Genomic DNA, 2,015 nt, shown 5'->3' with positions numbered 1-2,015 from the left:
CTCCTGCCCTCTTCGTGCACATCTGGGTGGCCCTTGGGGCTGGGGGCCTGCATATTTCTCTTTCCTCTTGCTCTCTGTCCCCCTGTCTCATCCTCCCCCCCCCCCCCCTCCGCTCTCCCATTGGGTTTGGCGTGGGGGACTCCTGTCGGCCCGGGATGCTGGTGGGGTGGCTGTGGCCTTAGCTTGGGGGGCGGGTGTGGCTGCGCCGGGTGGGTAGCTTGGGGGCTGGCTCGTCTGGGGGCCTGGGGTGGTGGGGTTCACAACTTCGGGACGGGGGGGGGCGGGGTGGGGGTGGCGCTGGGGGTGGCTACTCTTGGGGGCAGCGCTTGCGTCCTGGGTTAATGGGTGGCGGAGGGTTGCTCCGCCGGCTGGTCTGGGCACCTTGGCCTGGTTCCCTGGGGCGCGCCTTCGCTGACGGTGCCGCTGGCTCGGTGGGCCGGGCCGCCCCCTCCCACCCCTTCCCGGGGGCTCACTTGGGGGACCGCAGGGGCCGGCTTGTGTAGCTTCAGGGGAGGAAAGGGTGAGTTGTGGGGCCTCGCCCGCGCTGGGGCCTCCCCTGGGTCGTGCTGGGTGGGTGTGTGTGGGGGCGCGACCGGTGGCTCTTGTCCTGGCGGATCTGCGTCAGGAGTGGTTGGTCTGCTGGCTGGGGGCGCCGTGTCTGGGCTAGGGTGTCCCTGGAGTGGGTCTTTGGGTTCGGCGTCTCGGGGCGCGCCCCCCCGCCATCTGCCCAGGGGCTGGCTGCGGTTCAGCGGGGTGCCACACCGCCTTGGGCAGGGTGGGGCTGGGGCCCGCTGTCCTCCGGGCTGTGCTGGCGTCAGGGGTGTCTCGTGTCGGTGCGTGGGTCATTAAGGGTGGGCTCTGTGGGAGGGGGGTGCTCTGCTGGCGACGTTGGTGCGGGGTCTCTCCGGGCGGTGGGGCGTGGGGCGTGGGGGGTGCCCCTTCCCTACCGGTGGGGCTTGGTGCTTGTCTCGTCTCCTGGTTGCCTTGGGGGCGCACCTCGCGGCATGTGGGTCTGGGGTAGCCTGCCGCACCGGTGTGAGCGCGCTGGGGGGTGCTGGCCTCTGCGCCAGGGTTGGGGCGGGGTTGCCTGGCGCTCCGGGATGGTGCTCTTTGCTGGGGGGCGGCTGTCGCTGTTTCGGTGGTTGAGGTCGGTATCTGCCGCTTGGTGGGTCTGTCGTGCTATCTGCGGGTGGGTGGGTTCTGCGCCTTTGGCGGGGGGCTGCTGCTCCGCATCGGTTGTGTGCCGTTGGGGTGCCTCGCTCTGGCAGCCACTGGTCGCCCTTGCGCCGGGGGGGGCATTGCCCCGTGGCTTGCGTTGTCCGGTGGCGGGCGGGGCCTGGGCTGCTGTTCTTGCACAGTCTGGGGCTGTGCGGTCTTGCTGGGTTGTGGCATGTTTGTGGGCTGGGGGTATGGCCCGGGGGCTCGCCCTTGGTGGTTCCCTGCCCTGCGTTGGTGCCCTTGGGGTCCGGCAGGCCTGGCCGGTTGGCAGGGCCTGTCCTGGCGGGGGTCTTCCGGGGCGAGTGGTGCGGGCCGTGCCCTACCATGACTGTGGGTGCGGCGCCGGGTGGCCCCGGCTTGGGCGGCGCCCTGTGCGCCAGGCTCTGCGGTGTGGCTGGGCCCTTTGGTGGGGGGGGGGCTGTCAAGGGCTCATCACGCGGGCGGCATCAAGGAAAGGCAATCTGGCGCGCTCTGGGGTGCTTGGTCGGTTTGCCTGGGGGCCGGCGGGGCAACTTGCAGCATCCACTTGGTGCCCTCGGCGACTATGGGCGTGGTCGCCATCCCTGGGGGCGCTGCTCTTGGTGCTGCTTCCGTTCCGGGTCCTTCTGGCCTGGGGTCTGGTCCCTGCTGGCTCTGGGACCCTGGGCGGGTGCCCGCTGGCTGCCTGTTCAGCGTGGCTCTGGCCGTCTGCTGGGCGTGGGCCTTGGCTCCGCTGCTGGGGTCTCGGGCGGGGGGCTCTCTGGGCCCTCCCCTCGGGGTTGGGTGCTTGGGTGTGGGTGGGTGGGGGGGCGGGATAC

General features: G+C 71.4%; 1 protein-coding gene across 1 annotated transcript; it reads right to left on the bottom strand.

Moving 5' to 3' along the window:
* Positions 1 to 338: 338 nt before the first annotated feature.
* On the bottom strand, positions 339 to 1,619 carry LOC114459806 (basic proline-rich protein-like; the record flags this gene model as incomplete). The annotated part of the gene is made up of 3 exons (XM_028441954.1): positions 339 to 808; positions 997 to 1,183; positions 1,380 to 1,619. Coding segments are annotated over 3 exons (897 nt in total), but the record flags the coding sequence as incomplete, so codon positions are not given.
* Between the last annotated feature and the right edge of the window lie 396 nt (positions 1,620 to 2,015).

Source organism: Gouania willdenowi, unplaced genomic scaffold, assembly GCF_900634775.1.
Source record: "Gouania willdenowi unplaced genomic scaffold, fGouWil2.1 scaffold_350_arrow_ctg1, whole genome shotgun sequence".
NCBI lineage: Eukaryota > Metazoa > Chordata > Actinopteri > Blenniiformes > Gobiesocidae > Gouania > Gouania willdenowi.
This window is presented reverse-complemented; position numbering and strand designations above follow the sequence as displayed.